We start from the raw sequence: 18,497 nt of genomic DNA on the forward strand, positions 1-18,497 counted from the left end.
TGGCTATATCATAATTTATGTAATTTCTTTTTTGGATACATTTAGGTTGTTTGCAGTTACAGGTATTATTAATAATGGCTTGATCACAAATGTGTTTCAGCATTTTAGATGACTTTATCAGGATTGATTCCTATGTTTAATTACCAAATCAAGACTATAAACACATTGTATAATTTAGGCTTTTGCTATACTTTCTAGTTGTCTTCCAGAGTGTCCCCTTTAGTGATGGTTTAGAGAGACAAAAATTATAGGCCACCTTCCAAGAAGTAGACTCATAAATTGCTTTGCATTTGACTTGAGTAATTTATTGTACTTAGTTTTCTAATTTAATAGTACTAAAGTCAATGAGTTGTTCTTAAAGTGATGATTTATATATACAATGAGATATATGAGATTTTAGTTGTAAATAACATTCCAAGTTTAGTAATGTAGCACTGATTGGAATCAATATAATTAAGAGAGTAAACTGAGAAACTTGCCATTGTCCATCATGAGTAGCCTATTCTAAAGTGCCTGCGTTCTCTCTAGAAATCTGAATATTTTTTACCAAATTACCCTATTACCTACATGGTCACTTTACCATGTGGGTAATAGAAAAAAACTTGAAAAAAGTAATGTAACCGCAAAATACTGACATTGAATATCATCAAATGGTGTTCTTGACACATTGCTAATAATATCTATGTTTACTTTGAGAAAATAACTATGAATAAAATTGAATAGATTTTTTTGCAGCTACTATTTACAACTATTAATTTCATTTAAGAAATATTTATGGAGTGCCTACTATGTTTGGAAGGCATTTCTGTATTCAAGGGATAATTACATTTTTGTGTATATTTTTCTTCCCGTTGTGATAAGAATGTTCTCAGAAGAACATTTAATTTATTCCCATTTATTTTATTATGTTGAACATTTAATTTATATAATGAAATATTATATATTTCATTACATAAATTATGTCATATATTGAAATAAATGTATCTTTAATTCCTTATTCTTGTCATTAAGAATAAATTGTCAAAAATTTTAAGTAAAATATAAAATTAAGTAAAGGACAGGGAGAGTTCCCTAAACAACTTTAATGCTCATTATTGATATCCTTACAACATACCACCACCTTCAGTGAAGGAAAATTCCATTTGACAAATGCATAGATTTACATCATAAGTCAGCTTCTCATTTTTCCTTGACAATATAAGATGAGGACTGCATGTAGAATAATAATGAAGAACTCATGAATTGAGAAAGATACCTCAGTTTCCTAGTCTCAATGTTAAAAGAGATGAGAAGAACAAGAAAGCCACTGAGTACTACCTCTATCAGCACAACAAGCCTGTAGATTACTTTGTTCTCATTCTGCAGCGGTTGATCTCAACTAGATGGAGTCCAGAGGCAAGATGGCGGATCCTCCCCTGCCTGGAATCCTGTCTTGAAGGGCAGAGGAAGCATCAGCTGGAATGGCTGTGGTCTGGGGTTTTGAATTTTTCTGCAGCTGCCCTTGCTTAATCAGCTGACTCAGCTACACTGCTTTTGAGGGAGTCCCTTGAGAGGCCAGGGCACATAGTTTCTAGGGCTGGGGCCATTGTTCACAGACAGAGCCTTGAAGCAATGATTCTCAAAGTTTGTGGCTTGCTAGAATTACCTGGAGAGCTTTTTAAATAAAATCCTGATGCCCAGATTCACCTATATCATTAAATGAAAATGCCCGAGGGTAGGAGCCAGATCAGTAATTTGGGAATCTCTGCTTTGAGTGTGCAAGACAGACCTTCATGCCTTGGAGTGAAACCACCACACACTTCAAAGAGACAGGTGGTGTGAACCTATGGATTAAATAGAGGGGAAAAAAAGAAAAAAAAAAGAAATGACAGTTTTTCAGGCCAATATCCTAGGTGACTTTGAGTCTTCCAATACATATTTTTTTCTATTACTATTTGTGATTGAACTTCTTCAGCTTGGAATTTAGCTATTTTAGTTTTGTCTAACTAGAACCCAGGTGAGAGTCAGAAGGTAAATATACTTCTGGTTAGCCAAAGTAATGTCCCCACTTGGAACATGAATTTAGATATAATCTGTTTTTCTTTGTATTTCATGCTACAGTTCTTGTCTTCTTAGTGGGTGAGTGATGGAGTTTATGAATAAGAACAGAAAAAATGGCAGGCAACTTTGTTTTGTGATTAAGTGAGATGCAGAGCTGGTACTTATGATTCCAATTTTTTTTTTTTTTGGTCCGATAATATTATGGCTCAAGAACACAACAGGCTGCTATGATATTGGCCATCCACTGTTATTTGCCACTGAGTTTATTATTGCTTTTTATAGGTCCATTGGTATGGTGTTTCCACACTTTGCTCCGTATTAAGTCAGTCTCCTCCGACAGCAACGTTGCTGGTTTTCATGCCTTGCCAGCTCTGATAAAACTATTGCACCAATGGATTTGGAGGGTGGTGGTGTGTGGGAATGACTCCAGGTTAAAATGCCATCCCTACTGTTCTTACCCCAGGTTCAATAGTTTTTCTTGACTCAAAGTGTCTTCCTTTCTTGTATGCCTTTGGTTATTTTCCAGAGTCATAAAATGATTGTTCTTAACGTTTTTTTTTTTTTTTTTTTTTTTTTTTTTTTTTTTTTTTTTTTTTTTGAGAAGAATTGCTGAATTCACTCCAGTGTTTTGGAAATTTTGCCGTTTTGGATCCAGTTTTAATTGGAATGTTAAAAGTTACATTTTGAGTGAGGCTTGAGTTCGCAAACCTATTTAAATTATGAAAAACTAAATTATACTATTTTTCTGGGGCCAAAGATTTTAGAATTTTGGAGTGTAAAGGTGTCTTAGTTCCACCTTCTCTTTTTTCAGATTAATAATTTGGAACCTTAGTGTCTTGTGCAGTTACCATGCAAATTGTTGATGTTAGAACTGGATTTGGAAATAGCTCATTTCTGAGTCAGTCACTGCATCCCCTGCCCCAGTGCAGCTGCAGACACTGTGTCCTTCTTCTACAGATTCAGCCCTTTCCCCCCCGAGCTAATCTTGCCCAGGTCAAAGCACATGAAAATTATCATCCCTCCCCAAAGATGTGGTCTGAATGAATTGTGCTGCCTTGAACCAGAAGTTGGAGGTGGGATCTAGTAATCTTATTCTCCAGGAGATACTGATGCACATTCAAGTTTGAGAACTGTTGGCATAGTTGGCAAAAGGTGGTTGCTCTTGTCCTTAGTTCTGTACACTAGATATTTTGATAGCCAATTAAATGCATTTTTAAAAATCATATTTAAGATCATGTTTGTTATAAGACACGCTATTACTTTTTTTACTTAAAAAAAAAAAAAAACCTCTGCAAATTTGGCTATGCGACAGTGCCTTCTTAGTCGTACAATTTTATTTATACATGTTGAAAGAACCCTTTAAAGGTAGTTTAAAATATATTGCATCACTTTCATGCATACAAAAGAGGGAAAATTTAAGTAAAATAAATTTATTAAGGCATTCTGCAAACTTTTGCACATTGGAGGATTAATTCCTCTGAATCTCTTCTTGATTCAGCCCTCATTGTCTGTGTTTTTCCACATAACATCATTCTCTGGCCATCAAAAGTTGATGCCACATTTCTTAAAAGAGTGTTTCACTATTACTTGGGTTTTTCTTTCAGCTTCTGACATGAATTCTGCAAATTTTGATGTGTATGTACAGCAGTGATAACCATATCAGGACTAACAAATTGACAGCGATTATAAGATACATCACAATTTTAGAAGTTTTTAAATGTTAAAAAACAAAACAGTATGGATTAGAACCAAAGAAATATGATGGTGATTATGGGCAGTCTCTATTTTCTACTCATTTCCTTACTTCTATTCTAGAGATAAATACTGTAGATTATTCTTTATACAACTATCTTCATCCATTTCCTTTTCATAATAATCTGGCATCCTTAGTTTAAGCCATGGTTCCTCCAGAACCTTCTTGCCTCATAGAGTATTTTAAATCAGGTTTATAATTTCATGAAATGTAGCTGATCCTATGGGATAAAGAATGTATTAGTCAGGGTCATTCATAGAAATGGCATCAATTATATTTATGGAGAGGGGTTGAGTGGGGAGAGAGTGAGAGAGACAGAGGGAGGGAGGTAAGAAGGGAGAGAGGAATTGGCTCATACAATTGTAGAGGTTGGCAAGTCCAAAATCTGCAGAGTAGTCTAGTAGGCTAGAGACCCAGGGAAGAGCTGATGTTGTGGCTTGAGCCTAAAGACAGAGGCAGACTTCCTTTTTTCTTGGGGGAATTCAGACTGCAACCTCTTAACTGATTGGATGAGGCCTACCCACATTATTTATGGAGGGTCATCTGCTCTTGTCAAAGTTTACTGATTTAAATGCCAATTTCACCTACAAAGTACCTTCAAAGCAATGTCCACACTAGTATTTAAACAAATATCTGAGTACTGTGGCCTGGCCAAGTTGACACATAAAATTAATCATCACAATGAATTTACCTTTATTCATAATCTTAATCATGTGATAGCAAATCTCGATTTGCCATAGACATCATTTTGAGCTTCCTGAATGATTTTAGCATTCTCATCAATTACTACTTACTTAATAGCAGGTGGAAAGTTTCAGTTGTCAGAATCTAAACTCTTTGGGGATGTAGTCAAGATGTAGAAGTCAGATCTACTGATGAGAAAGAAGAGTTTGAAATACTTAATTATTCAAATAAATAATCATTGGAGACTTATAAATGCAGAGCACAATGCCTGTGCTGTAGAGAATGCAGAATGTATGCACTGTATATTCCCTTAAAGAAGCTTATATTTTAGTTGTTTGAAGAAGATATTCAAATGAAGTATTTAAACAATCAAATAACAGCAAAAACAATAATATAGAGAGAATATTTAAAATTGCATACCAAGTATCATAATAATACCAAGTATTACTCTATTTTCACACTGCTTTAAAGATACTACCCAAGAATGGGTAATTTATAAACAAAGAAAGTTTAATTGACTCACAGTTCCGCATGGCTGAGGAGGCCTCAGGAAACCTACAATTATGGTGGAAGGGGAAGCAGACACCTTCTTCGCAATGTGGCAGAAGAGACAGAGAAAAATGAAGGAGGAACTTCCAAACACATATAAAATCATCAGATTTGGTGAGAACTCAGTATCACAAGAACAGTGTGGGGAAACTGCCCCCATAGTACGGTCACGTGGGTCACCTTCCACCAGGTCCCTCCCTTGACACGTGGAGATTATGGAAATTAAAATTTGAAATGAAATTTGGGTGGGGACACAGAACCAAGCCATACCAATATTGTAAGATTAATCTTTTTAATGTTCTTAATGTAATCAAGTCTGTTTTTAAAAAATAGACTGGGGAGAGATAGATGAACCTCATTCCACATAATCTATTCGTATAAGTTCCAGCAACGTGGCATGCTCACCAAAGCCAGTTCAAGGCAGAAATAGGTAACAATTTTGTGGTGTACTGATTAAGATTGTTCTAAGGAATGCACTTTTTTTATAGTAAGACTTGTATATAGGGATAATTCTGAATACTAGGTTGCACTAAAAAATAGTAAATTTAAATCCTATAAGGCACAACTGAAAATCAGCTTTGTTGATTTAGTATAATATTCAGTTTTTAAAACTAATACTGTAGGTATATGGTTACATGTGTAATTTTATAGATACCTAGTGTCAACTGTCATTCTTGAATATATCTATCTTTGATGATCAGTGTCAGTATGTTTTGGATGAATTATTACTTTTCAGGTAGTTTTGGAGCTGTGAAGCTCTGAAAGCTACGAAGCTCTGAACTTCTCTGAACGAAAAGCTGTGAACCTCCGTGAAAGAAAAATGTATATGTTTAATCCAGGAGGCATACTTTTTTTCTTGCTAGAATGCTGAATAAGATGATGAGCATTAAAAACATGTTTAGTGCCTCAACAATATATATAATAAAATAATAAAGCCATAGTTAAACAGATTGGTGAAACATTTCTGCAGTGTTTGTGAGAAGGGAAGGTAGAGGTCAAGAGAAGAAAGAATGAGTGAAAAACAAACTTCTACTATTTGAGAGTATGTATAGGGATTATATTAGTGTGCACTGGTTAACTTCAGGCACCAGCTCTATTCTGCATTCCATGATTGTTTGTTAGAATGAAGGACAAAAATAGTTCTTTTCTTCTGCATTTCTATAAAAGGACTGATTTCATGGCAAAGATTGTTGTGCCAGAGAGATACACTGTTTTTAAAGATTTGGAGTGGGGTTTGGAAAAGATTCTTATTTTAAAATGAGCTAAACTTATTAAAATATAGTTGAATTAGTTTTCTTTTCAGAAGGCCTGTCAGGTAAAGTCAATTAGCATTTTATTTCTTTCCAAAGGTGATTTCATAAATTAACTTTGAACATAGTTTAATAATCTTAAAACTAAAATAGCCTTATTATTCCTTCCCTCCTTAAAATCTTTTGGTTATACACGCAACTGAGGGAAGGTATACAGAATGTTTTATGAACTAGGCCTGTATGTTTGCCTTTTTCCATATGGATTTTCTAAACTTGCATGATTCTTGGACCATAGCATAATTTTTCTGGCATTTAACTTAATTAAATGGTTTTGAAAACTAACAAATTTTTCATGATTGTAAAAATTAGTACAATTGTAGTTTTATTATTTTAAATTAAAAAACCTTCTAGAGAACTGTATTCCCCTTATATGATAGCTCAGCAGTTTAGCTCCTATGTTCCAAGCTTTGTGTTTGAGATTGAAGAATATGTAAATTAAAAGATACATTAAAAGCTGCTGTCTAGCAGCCAGTTATCTCATGGAGGAAACATGTAAGGAAACCTCTTATTTCACATGAATTGTGGCATTTTATGCAAGGACATTTTGACATAATTATCTGTATTTTAAAATAAAAAATGGAATCTAATTTCATTGTTTGTTTTGGCTAGGAACAGGGTTTAAGCAAAAAACCTGATTTTTTTTTTAAAGTTTGTGTTACCGAAAAGTTTAGGAATCTGTTATCCCTCCCTCTTTCTGCTCTGCCTCCTTCATTTTGACTGCATCCACATGCTGTTTGTAGAGGCAGGATGGGGACCAGCAACTGCAGGTAGTGTATCCTCTCAGGTTCAAATCCAGCTTACAAAAGAACCTATCCTCTTTCAGATTCTGAAAATGAGCACTGGGCCTGATTCTTACTGGCATTAGTTGGATCCTGTGTTCATTTCTGAACCACTTCTGTGGTTAAGAAGAAGCGATCCCATGACTGTTTAGTCCTAACTCATGTATGCATCCTTTGAGCTTGGATTGGCATCAACTCTACCCAAAACATATGCTTTGACAATGGGGAAGTAGTACTTCACTAGAGGAAATTCAGATCCCAGTTACAAGAAAATAAGTAAAAGTAAGCTATGGCAAAAATGATAACTGTCCAAAGTCATTGTGCCATTGACTTTGTGTTTAGGCTATGCATCTTTTTTAGAAACCAACATAATAATTTTTATTAGAGTAGTGTTCATTATCCATTAGGAGATGAATTTAGCTGTTGGTAACAGAAACTTCAAATAACATTGGCTTAAACAAGATGGAGGTTTACTTTCTCTGGAGGTTTACTTTCTCTGGAGGTAGGTAGTCCAAGACAGATGGAGCATAACCAGTGTCACATTGAATTGCTGCAATTCCTGCCATCACACTTGCATTCCAGGTTGGAAGGAAGAAAAGCAAATGAGTGTCTACTGATTGTCTACTTCCCTTTAGAGGTGTTTTACTGGGAAGTCTTGCTCAACAACTTCCGCTTACACTTCATTGGCCAGTCCAAGTACACATGTAAGGAAGTCTGGGAAATATAGTTATTTAGTTAGGCACAATGATACCCCCAATGATAACAATGCAATAGGTGTTTTATTAGTAAGGAAGAACTAGTGCATAGCTATTAGGTAAGGAGCTAGTTGACGTCATTACTTCTTAAATTATTAACTAATATGGATGGCATAGGAAGTATATTTAACAATTCAGTGAATTTTATGTATTTAAGATTTAAGACATAAAAGTAGATGAAAATATAAATAGTAAACTAATACAAACCATAAAATTGGCAATAAGGTGTGCATTGAATAAGTATCAAACTAGGAGGTCAAAGGAAAAGTTAAAGATGATTCTGATGTATGTATCTCTTAGGTGTTTGGCTATATAGTGATACCCTATATAGTGATATGGAACATAAGAGGAATATCAAGTTTTCAGGGCAAGTTAAAGAGTTAAGTTTTGGACACTAAAACTATAAATGCTGGCAGCAAATGACATTCGGGTGAGGTCATTTGTTCACCAGCTAAGCAGCTGCACACATTTTGATATCTATTGTGCATTTTCTGGCAAAGAATGAACTGGCTATTTTAGAAATTCTCTGCTTCCCTTATTACCTCTCTTTTAAACCTTGTAATCCAAGTTATTGAAATCTCAGGAGACTTAAGTCCAACAGACCCTCAGTTTCAACTCCATAGCTCAGAACAAGAGAAGTCTTTGTGTAGTCAAGCACAGGTTGGGTGTTTTGAGGAGATGAAGTTCAACTCTGTTAGATTTGGTATAGTTCTTTGCAGGGTCAAGAAATGGGAGAGGTAAATGGATTGACAAAATTAAGTGAGATATGGAAAAGTTAACTGATGACATCACATATTATTCCTAGGGACCAAGTAAGACTTTTTTCTTAGGCTACTGGAGAAGTATTTAAAACTGAAATATTATACTGTAGGAGAAATGTGCCCAGAGGGGCTTTTGACTCTGCTTAAGCACTTGATGAATACATTATGAAATAACCTTATCTTCTGTCACTTTAATAACTGAGTTATAGCTGTTATTTGCTTTGAACCTTATTCAATTCACCATTTATTGAGTGAGCTTTTCAGCTTTTTCATTATCCTAGGTACGGGAAATACAAATATTAATAAGGGAAAAATGCCTTGAAGGTATTATTTGTTATCATTATCCATTTATCAGTCCCTGCTTTTTCATGTCATAGTAGGCTAAATTCCAAAGATAAGAGAGTCCACAGAGCTTAGTAGACATTTTTTATGGGTGTTGTAACTTAAACATAAACATTGAACACATACTATACATTTGCCTTTTTCCATATGGCTTTTCCCAACTTTGCATAATTCTTGGACCGTGGCTTAATTTTTATGGCATTAAATTTAATTTAGAGGGATTTGAAATCAGACAAATTTGTCTAATTCTAGAAATTAGCACAGTTGGAATTTTATTATTTTAAATTTAAAAAAAACCTAGAGAACTGTATTTCCCTGATATGGTAACTCAGCAGTTTAACTCGTATGTTCCAGTTTCTGTGGAACAGGCTACAGCCAATCTGAAAAATAAGTAGTAAGTACATTAGTGGGAGCTACTGTCGTTCAAGGTCGAGATTAAATTGTTACTAGAATGAATAAATAGTTCTTGTGTTTATTCTTACATAATCTCATACTTGGCTTCTATCAGGTTTTTAGAAGTGGTTGATCAAATGGTACTTTCAGGTCTAGAACGCAGGACAGATCCAGTTTTGGGTAATCGACCCAGCCAGAGAAAGGGAGACAAAAGTTCAAGGAGTAAGTAGCTCCTCTAAATACCCTTTCAATCTGTACACACAATGAGTTGTGGCAGTGTTTTATTGTTATGAGAGTTGTTTGGGTGATGTCATTTGTATACCAGTCATGCAGCTGTGCATTTTGAAACCTATTGTCCTTTCTTGGCAGAAAGGACAGAAATAGGAGCAGTTAAGCTTTGGAAGGGACCTTTCAATGTTTAATTAAAGCCATTTTACCTATAAAAGTGAGGATTCTCTTTTATCTCCTATCACTAATTATGTTGTCTTATTTTCTGTTTATTTACGTCCATCCTTATTGCAAATACAAAGCTGAAATAACCTTGCCCCTCAAATTGGCTCTTCTGTCTGCAAGCCTTCTCTTGATGAATTGTGCCATCTTCTACCCAATTCTTTAAGCCAGTAATCTGCAAATCATCCAGAATTACTTTTTCCTTATCAGTCACCAAGTCCTGCTGCTATTATGCAATAGCAGTATTCTTTCTCCTTATATCTGTTGCTTTTATCTGTGATCAAGCTCTTATCATCTCCCTCTTGGACTTTTGTAATATCCTCTTAAGACTCTCTGTCTCCACTCGTGCCCCCACAATAACTGCCAGTGTAATCTATTAAAAATAAATCTGGATTATATTACTTCTCTTAGAGTCCTTCAGTGACTCCACATTGCTTCTGTGTCAGGATCAGACCTTGCTTTCAGCAGTTTGATTTATATCACAATACTTATAAAAGGACACATAATGATTCAAGCAAAAGTATTATGGTTATTTCATTTCTACCACTTATTTCAAATGCCTGAACCATGATAATTGTGTATTTATTCTTTATATTAAGAATTACATTCTTTGTATAAGAACACGGGTGCTCACTCTGTAGAACTGCCTATTGCATTCTCCTTTCTCTCAAGAGGCATCAGACTTGGTGTTTATCATTCCTATGTATTTTTTTACATACTTATTTCATATGTATTAATTTATAAGAAATGTATATTTTTGTATAATTTACAACTGTATGTAAATGATATACTGTATATATTCATCAGCTGTTTTGAATCTTCATTGTGTGATTCAACACGTATCAGTGATGTATAATATTTACATTGTTACGAGTATATCGCGGTATCTTCACTCCCTTGCTGATGTTGATTTGCATTCCTCCTTTCCCTTCCCTCTACACTTTTTTGACTATCCATATATAGAGGGTGTATTGTTAATCTTTGTGGTTGTTGTTAATCCTCATAAGTTTAAAGATACTTAGTGGATTGCTTTTATACAAAATGAGCGTGTTGGTTAGTGAGCATTGGTAGCTGGTTTGGGGTCGAATGAGGGGTGTAAACTGTCTTTCTAGATTAGCAAACTTCATCTCACTTACCAGGGCTGTCGGCAGCAGCAAGTGAGATCTTTCATAGCAAATTTCTTCTTTTCTAGATGCTCTCCAAAGCAGATTATGAAAAAAAGTGAGAGTCCTGATGAATAAATGCTTTCTCCTCCAGTCATTACTTGGCCGGGTGATTTCTAAGTCACCCACATTGCTCTGCTTTAAAAGACCAATGAAAGGGAATAGACTCCAGCAGTGGTGTCCTCCCACTTTCCTGGATCTGCCCTGACCACCAAGCTGCTGGCCTTCTAGTATAGTGGTTCTCAAAGCTTTAGCCTGCATCAGATTCACCTGGAGGACTTGTTAATTGATGGGTCTCACCTCTAGATTTCTGATTCAGAAGTTCTGGGGTTGGGCCTGAGAATATACATTTCTAAGAAGTTTGCAGATAATACTGATGCTCAAGTTCAGCATTTCCCAGCCTATTTTATTTTTCAACTCATGGAACCCTTTAGGCATCAATATACAGTTTCACAATCATCTACATGAACTTTTCAATCGTGTTATAATTTCCTGATTTTTACATGTTTTAAAGTAGGGCATTGAGTTAAAAATTTGTGTCAGCATAATATTAAACATTGTGGTCATCCAAAGCCTTGGTACTCAAAGTGTGGTCTATGGACCAGCATACCTAGGAGCTTGTCAGAAATGCAGACTGTCAGGCTCTACCATAGACCTAATGAATCAGATCTGAACTTTAACAGTAGTCTCAGGTGTGCACATTACAGTTTAAGAAGTGCTAGTCTAGAACTGACGTTAAATCCAATTTGAGTAATATTCAAAACAAATAAGCATTTTAATTTCTGATGTTTAAAAAGTGACATGTTTCATTAACTTTTATTCTCTTTCATGTAAGAAAAACCATGATTTTTTTGATGATAAAAATAATATATTAAATTTGATTTGGGAACCAAGTGCTGAAATTTAATTAAATTGATGATAATACAAAAATCGACAAAATTTCATTCATGACCTAATATTTGGAAATACTACTTTTTGCACATAAAAATCAACTGCCCTATTTTTATAATTTTTAAAAAGTGATAGATTTCTGACTGCTAATTTTAATGATCTCTCTGCAAATAATGTTGTGTGTGGAGAGTGTTTTTGCCTTAAAGTAAAAGCTTACTTGTATGTATTTTTTGTTACATTTGTTAGTTTTCTATTAAATTTGTTAGATATTTATATTTAGAAGAAATATCTTTCATCAGATAATTACAATTTAGGATCTGGAGAATATTATCTTGAGGATTATTTGCAAAATTGTTATTTTAAAATTTTCTTGTAACTTGTTTTTCCATATCATTGTTCATTATATCTCTTTTCTTTAAACAATTATCTATGAGGATACTAATAATCTATCTTTTACAGTTTTTTTTTTTTTTTTTGTGACAAGTGTCACTCTGTCACCCAGGCTGGAGTGCAGTGGCACAATCGTGGCTCACTGTAACCTCCACTTCTGGGTTCAAGCGATTCTTTTGCCTCAGCCTCACGAGTAGCTGGGACTACAAGCACACACCACTGCACCCGGCTAATTTTTTATTTATTTTTTATTTTTTAATTATTTTTTTAATTTTATTTTTATTTATTTATTTTTTTTGAGACGGAGTTTCGCTCTCGTTACCCAGGCTGGAGTGCAATGGCGCGATCTCGGCTCACCGCAGCCTCCGCCTCCTGGGTTCAGGCAATTCTCCTGCCTCAGCCTCCTGAGTAGCTGGGATTATAGGCCACCATGCCCAGCTAATTTTTTGTATTTTTAGTAGAGACGGGGTTTCACCATGTTGACCAGGATGGTCTCGAACTCCTGACCTCAGGTGATCCACCCGCCTCAGCCTCCCAAAGTGCTGAGATTACAGGCATGAACCACCACATCTGGCTTCTTTAACCGTTTTGAAGGTCAGAGTTTTATATGTAAAAACCTCAAAAAGTGTCTGGCTCATAGGATGTTTTACCTAAGTGATGATATCAACCCCAGGATAGAGTTTAATTATCCACTGTGTGAAGCCAGGGGTAGACTGGACTCAGTGTCTTAGTCTGCTCAGGCTGCTATAGTAAAATATCATAGACTAGGTAGCTTAAACAACACTTATTTATTTCTCACAGTTCTAGAGGCTGAGAAGTCTAAGATAAAGGTACAAGACAATTAGGTTCCTGGTAAGGGCTATCTTCTTGGCTTTCAGAGGGCTGTCTTCTCACTGCCTTGGGCCCCAGGTTTTAAAGTAGATCCAATCAAACAAAATCAAGCATCTTTGTGAAATCTTCAATATGTTATATTTAAAGGCTGAATTTTGAAGGTAGCACAAAAGTGGGAAGGAATATGGGCTTCCTTCCCATACTCCTTTTAATAGAAGAGACAAACCACTTCATCCTATTAGATGTGTGACCTTGTGCAAGTTTCTTAACCTTGGAACCTGCATTTCCCCATATATAAAATTGAAATAAAAGGTACTGGGCATTTGTGGGTGGACTAAATAAGTTATGTAGAAGTAGGTAAATAATGTTATGTAGAAGTAGGTACTGGTTTATACTGGTTCTTTTTTCCTTCCTCTTGTCACCACAAAACAGCTCTTGTTATGTTTTTATTTAATGTTATTTTTCATATTTTTAACTTAATCCTATTTTTTGATCCTCTTGACTTTTTATTTGATTATTTTTAGCCATCTTTGGGTGAGCTAAAAACTGATGTACAGAGAGTTCATATATTTACTGGGGTGTGGATTTTGGGGTTGCTGGAGAAGGTTTGAGTTTCCTTTGTGTTTCCTTCTTTTACATGAAAGAAGTTTTGTCTTTACTTTTTGCCATAAAAAGTAACAGCAATGTTATCTTAATTGGTTGCCATTTTAGACATTAAAGCTGGAAAGCATAAATCATTGACTTTTGCAACCTAAGAATTTATATCTGTTAAGTGGAAAAGTAAAGGATAGGAATTTGATTTGACTCCTTGTTCAGTGCTTTTTCTACCATATTATACTTTCATTTAAATGAAATAAAAATATTTTCACCTGAATGTCAAAGTTTGATGATTTGGTTATCAACATAGTAATGTTGATAACAAAATTTTATCACATATATTTTACTTTTTTGAATAGGTAATACATACACAGAATACTAAAGGTGTATATACAAGTAAGTTTCTCTTAGCCCTACCCCTAGCCACAGCAGGCCACAGCTACTCAATGCATATGTTCCATATATTCCTCTGTTGGTTTGCCCAAGTGGCAGTGTAAAATGTAAACATCTATGTACTTTGCTTTCTCTTCTTAAAAATGTGTGCTAGGCGTGGTGGCTCACGCCTGTAATCCCAGCTTTTTGGGAGGCTGAGGGGAAAGGATAACTTGAGCTCAGGAGTTCAAGACCAGCCTGGTAAACATAGTGAGACTTCATCTCTGTAATAATAATAATAATAATAATAATAATAATGCTAAAGGCCAGTTGTGGTTGTTTACAGCTGTAGTCCCAGCAGGAGGATTATAGACCCCAAGAGTTCAAGATGATAATGAGCTATGATTGTCTCTAAAATCTAAAACTGAAAAATAATATAAATAAATAAATAAATGCATTTTTTTTTAAGACAGAATCTTGCTCTGCTGCCCAGGCTATAGTGCAGTGACATGAACACAGCTTACTGCAGCTTTGACCTCTCTAGCTCAAGCTATTGTTCCTTCTTAGCCACCTAGGTATGTGGGACTACAGGTAGGCACCACCATGCCTGGCTAAGTTTTTAATGTTTGTAGAGATGTTGCCCAGGCTGGACTCGAACTCCTGGTCTTAAGTGATCCTCTCGCCTTGGCCTCCCAAAGTATTGGGATTTTTTATAGGCACGAGCCATGGTGCCCGGCCAATTAACTGATTTATTAACTCACTTTCTTAGCCTGTGTGTGCTGCTTTAACAAAATGCCACAAATTGAACAACTTATAAGTAATAGAAATTTATTTCTCACATTTATGAAGGCTGGGAAGTCCAGATCAAGGTGCTGGCAGGTTCATTGTCATTGAGGGCTGCTGTTTCTGCTTCTGAGATGGTACTTTGTTGCTGCACCTTCTGGAAGAGATGCATGCTGTGTTCTCACATGGCGGAAGGGATGGAAATGTTGAATGCTATGTGAAGCCTTGATTATAAAGTCCGTCTCATTCATGAGGAAGAAGCCCTCAGGATCCAATCACCTTCTAAAGGTCCTAAGTCATCATACTATTTCATTGGGGACTATGTTTCAACATGAATTTTGGAGGGACGCAAATATTCAAACTATAGCGCTCATTAATAAGTGCTTATTGAACACTATGGTCAGGCACTATTCTAGGACTTGGGAATGGAGGAGTGAACAAGATAGGAGAAAAACCATCTTCTTGGCAGGTGATTATGATAGGGGTACAAATAAGGTCTCAGACCAGAAGAGGGAGAAATGACTTCTTCAGATATAATCAGAGAGCGTTCTGGAAAAAGTGGTATTTTATGTGGATTTTAAGTGTGGTAGAAGCTCAACAGAAGAATAGGGACAAAAGGGTACTCTAGCACAAATACACTGGAATTATTTTGGTTTTGTATCTATTTTGTGTATCTATTGGTGCTTGGCAGTTCTATGTTTAAGGTTAACATTTGCTTGAAATTTTGGAAAATTAATTCCTTTTGTAAATAAATTCTGTTTCTTTGTCTTAATCATTTTGTGCTCACCTTCAAATTCATTTTCTTAGTTTGTTTTTTTTTTTGAACTAGACAGGAAAACATAATTTTTGTAGATAATTTTTACCCATTTGGCTTTTTAAAAAAAGTTATGAGTTTTCTTTTACTTTTTCTCTTATAATTTCATGTGTTGTTGTATTTAGCTGTTACTTGTTTCAATGTCGTTGTGTGCTTACATTAGAGGTTCTCAACTTTGGCTGCCCTGGAATCACGTGGAGAGTTTTAAAAATGCTAATAGTTGGGCCCCACTTGGTTCTGGGGTATGGCCTGGGCAGCAGGATTTTTAAAAGCTCCTCATTCAGGTAATTCTGCTTTGCAGCCAAGGTAGAGAAGCCATTGGCTTAAAGTATTTCAGAGGTAACTGAAACATGTTTTCTGCTTTTGGAAAGCAGGTAACTATGGTTTCAGCTGAGTAGTGGGATAAATCTGTCATTTCAAATCTCTTGCTTAGAATAAAGCTAATTAGAATTGCCATGGTAGAATGAAGTCCTTGAGTTTGTTAAAGCAGTTTGACTAAAGCATAAATGGAATTAAGTAAAGCACACATACGGATAGTATAATTTTAAGAACTTTATATTCCCATATGCCTTGGGGAAGGGATAAAAGTTCTTGTTTTCAATTTTGTACAATCAGTCATTTGGCTTATTATTTAAGTCAAAAGTTAACAAATTTGTTTATAGAATCTAGTGTAGTTAGGCAAACATTGTTTTCAAAGTCTTGTTGACTTTTGTCACCTACTTTTAATGGAATAAGCATTCTGTTACTGTAAAGGGGAGCTTTGTTTACTCCAGTAACAAGATGTTGGACAAAAAACTTGTAAACTCGAATAGTTTACAAGTTTGAGGTTTCAGGGAGCCTCCAGAAAGAAACTCAATTAAACGTTTTACTACTCTTTTTTTCTTTTCTGAGAAGTGATCTAGTATGTTTCCAGCTTGGCACTGAGAGTTGAGATCAGTTTAGAGATATTTTACCATGAATTTACTATTGAAAGTATTGCGAATTCCCAGAATATGGCCATATCTTGCGGTATGTACTGCCATAGGGCTGCAAACTTCTCATATGTCTATATATTATGTTAGCATGGGGTCTGAAAATAGTGGATCTTAATGAATAGAATAATTAGAATTGGGTTTAGAGTCCAGGTTTTCTATTTCTAAGCTGTGTTACCTTGATTTATTTGACCTATCTAGCCTTGGTTTCTATATCTGGAAAATGGGCAGAAATGATACCTAAATTCAAAGTTTGCTAATGAGATAAAATATTTTAAATGCTTAATAGAATGCCTACCTACAGTTAGTCTGTAATAAATAACAGTTCCCTAGTTTCAATATTGAATTATACTGGAGAATCATTTTAGTACAAATGATACCTGAGAACAAATAAAACCCTAAACTTCAATTAATAATGAAACATTGTTAATAATGAATATTGGGGTGGTATAGGAGTCACATTTTAGATAACTGAATGTTTGGATGTTTCTGGATAAACTTGAAAATCTGATTAAGTTGTTGATATTATACCTTTGCTTATCATAATAGGTTTTATAATTTTTCGTGTTTATAGACATTTTACAAGAACTGAAAGACTCTTACAATATGAAGGAGAAATGAGAAAGTTGATAGTACATACTGAGCAATACAGTATCATTAAGGCATAAATGCCTGTGTTCATATATTTACAATGAAAATATAAGCAAAATGTAATATAGGCCATGTTGAGATGTAGCCAGATCAAATTAGTTCATTCATTATTGCATTTCTCTGTGTGCCCAATGAAATCATCATAATAATGACCCCACCCATTTTCTGTCCTTCAAAACTGTTCTCATTTTTTAAGGCACAATTCAAGATGTGGTTTACTTTATTAAGTCATCCCCCCTACTTCCTTATAAGGGAATCATTTCTCTGCATTCTGTCAACATGTGACCTCTACCCTGCCTGGCATTTCTCACTGTCTCATATTAAAAGCAGTATTTCAGGCATTGGGTTGAAGGTTGTATGAGTTTCTAAATAAGGGACTCTGGTATTGATGTTAGAAGCATCTTCATTTTAATCTCTGTGTTGAAATTTTCATTGTAAAGATACACAAAATAATTTGTCCTTCCTAAGTTCAACTTACTTATCTGTAAGATGGGGATAAAAGCTTCTACTTCTACCTTACTGATTTGTTGAAAGATTAAATGATATAAATGCCTAAGATAGTAAGTGTTCAATAAATGGTAGTGAATATTGTTATTGTTGTTATTGTTTGTGTATAATATATTATTCATTGCATATAAGTATGACATATGACTTAAAACTTCTTCACCTACACTATGCATTCTTTCAGGATAGGAAACCATTATTTGGCATTTTGGATAATGTTTAATAAACTAATTAACAATTATTTATTGATGTCACATATTAACTTTCACCTTCCTTGATTTTTAAAAAGAATAATCTTCACATATATGAAAAAAATTTCAAAAAAGTTGTTTTCTAAATGACCTTGTTTTAAAATCACTGCAGGTACCGTATTATCCCATAAATTTGGTATCCTGAAATCTGAGGATTCTACCAAGATAATATGATAGGAACTTTCAGTGATTTGGGGCCATATCCTACTTAGACTAATGTGGAATTTCCAGATTTTCTGAGAGTTTGGTACAGCAGCACATACTGCTTGCTAATCAGCACAGGCAATAATGCCGTCTCTGCCTCAAGAAGGAGGTAAGGAAATTGACTTATGTTAAAAAATATGCTATTTTTTAAAAGTATTAAAAATTAATTAGGGGCTTTTAAAGTACCAGGATTTATAATTTCCCCTTGGGTGTGTGTGTGTGTGTGTGTGTGTGTGTGTGTGTGTGTGTGTGTGTGTGT

The 18,497-nt window shown here is 34.9% G+C and overlaps 1 protein-coding gene across 2 annotated transcripts in view; it reads left to right on the top strand.

Annotated features, from left to right (window-relative positions):
• The window catches only part of TTLL7 (tubulin tyrosine ligase like 7), a 122,925-nt gene that overhangs the window by 25,284 nt on the left and 79,144 nt on the right, over window positions 1–18,497 (top strand). For both annotated transcript variants that reach the window (XM_032296450.1, XM_032296451.1), the window contains exon 2: window positions 18,147–18,347. In XM_032296450.1, coding sequence (XP_032152341.1) covers window positions 18,323–18,347 — 25 coding nt within the window. In that variant the 5' untranslated portion in view covers window positions 18,147–18,322. The remainder of the gene's footprint in view (window positions 1–18,146; window positions 18,348–18,497) is intronic.

The sequence above is a fragment of the Sapajus apella genome, unplaced genomic scaffold, assembly GCF_009761245.1.
Source record: "Sapajus apella isolate SASKATOON/1434 unplaced genomic scaffold, GSC_monkey_1.0 scaffold36, whole genome shotgun sequence".
Classification (NCBI taxonomy): domain Eukaryota; kingdom Metazoa; phylum Chordata; class Mammalia; order Primates; family Cebidae; genus Sapajus; species Sapajus apella.